The 1,295-nt window shown below is 38.9% G+C and overlaps 1 protein-coding gene across 1 annotated transcript in view; it reads left to right on the top strand.

Moving 5' to 3' along the window:
* btr12 (bloodthirsty-related gene family, member 12) overlaps nucleotides 1-1,295 on the top strand; it is a 23,242-nt gene that overhangs the window by 14,286 nt on the left and 7,661 nt on the right. Inside the window, exon 5 of the mRNA XM_014022686.1 lies at nucleotides 537-770. Coding sequence (XP_013878140.1) covers nucleotides 537-770 — 234 coding nt within the window. The remainder of the gene's footprint in view (nucleotides 1-536; nucleotides 771-1,295) is intronic.

Genomic DNA, 1,295 nt, shown 5'->3' on the forward strand with positions numbered 1-1,295 from the left:
AGCAGATTTATAGCTTAAAAAGATATTTCTGAAAAATCTCATCTATGATCTTAAAGAAATGCTTAACACAGTTTAGAAATACATTGGGTCTGTATAACAGCTTCAATTTACTGGTAGAATTTGTTCAATTCCAATCACATTTTCATAGCAACAATCCTGAATGACCTGTGATGCTTCTCACAATTGTAACTATGAAATAGTCTATTGCTGGCTTTCAGATTATGCCTTTTAAAAGTTATTAAAAAAAGAAAACAAGAGGAAACTTCAAATGGTATGGTGCATGTTTTCAGCATCCTCAGAATCATCATTAGTAAAACCAAAATAATGACCCCCACCCCACCCCAAAAAAAACTGCTTCCTTATGGAAAGCAGGATTAAGTGAGTAAGTAGTTGCAACCAGGAACCTTATAAAAATACAAGAGGTAATCTTCCTTTGATCGATTTAAAAGCTCAAAACTGAGCAACCAAAGTAGCTAGGTTAACTTTCAGACATTTATTTTTTTGGCCCTGACAGACAACATTCATGTGTTTTGCAGGCCAACGCTCAAAAGGAGCTGGAAGACAGCTGGCAGGTCTACGCCGAGCTGCAGAGGCTGGTGGAGCAGAGTCAGGCCGAACTGGTGGAGCTGATTGCYACAAGGCAACGTGAGGCCGAGCGCCACGCCCAGGAGCTGGCCCGAGGTCTGGAGAACGAGCTGAGCCAACTGAAGAGGAAGAGCAATGAACTGGAGGCCCAGGCTCAGAGCAAGGACAAAGTGATCTTCCTTCAGGTAGACAAGACTGATGCATTGAAAAATATATATATTTTTTTCCATTATTTGACAGAAATAACAGTTGCTTTTCCATAGGGCCTCAGTCTTAACAGTAAAGCCTTGTGGGTCATTTTGACCCAAGGGCAGCTGGAGGGTTAATATTACAGAAAACGCTAGGACATTTGCCAACAATTTGGTGTTGTTGGATACTTTGTGGTTTTTAGATGCAGTCTTAATTTGTGATTGGTTGCAGTCGAGAAACAACAAGTCTTTACTTAGCATGTGCCTCGCTCCAGCAGTGTAAACACAAAATGTTTTACATTTCAGGAATATAGATGTAAGGTTGTGTGCAGAATAACCCAGGGCACAGGCAAAAATACAAAAAGGCAAAAAAGGTATTTAAAGGGATCCCCGATTAGTTGTAAAATTAGACTTTATTTAATAAACATTTATTTTAACTGTAAAATAAAGACTGAAAATACTGCAGGCTGTTTTTATAATTTTTAAGCTAAAAGTTTAAAAATGTATTACACGGATGGGGCC

This window comes from Austrofundulus limnaeus, unplaced genomic scaffold (genome assembly GCF_001266775.1).
Source record: "Austrofundulus limnaeus strain Quisiro unplaced genomic scaffold, Austrofundulus_limnaeus-1.0 Scaffold338, whole genome shotgun sequence".
Taxonomy (NCBI): Eukaryota; Metazoa; Chordata; class Actinopteri; order Cyprinodontiformes; family Rivulidae; genus Austrofundulus; species Austrofundulus limnaeus.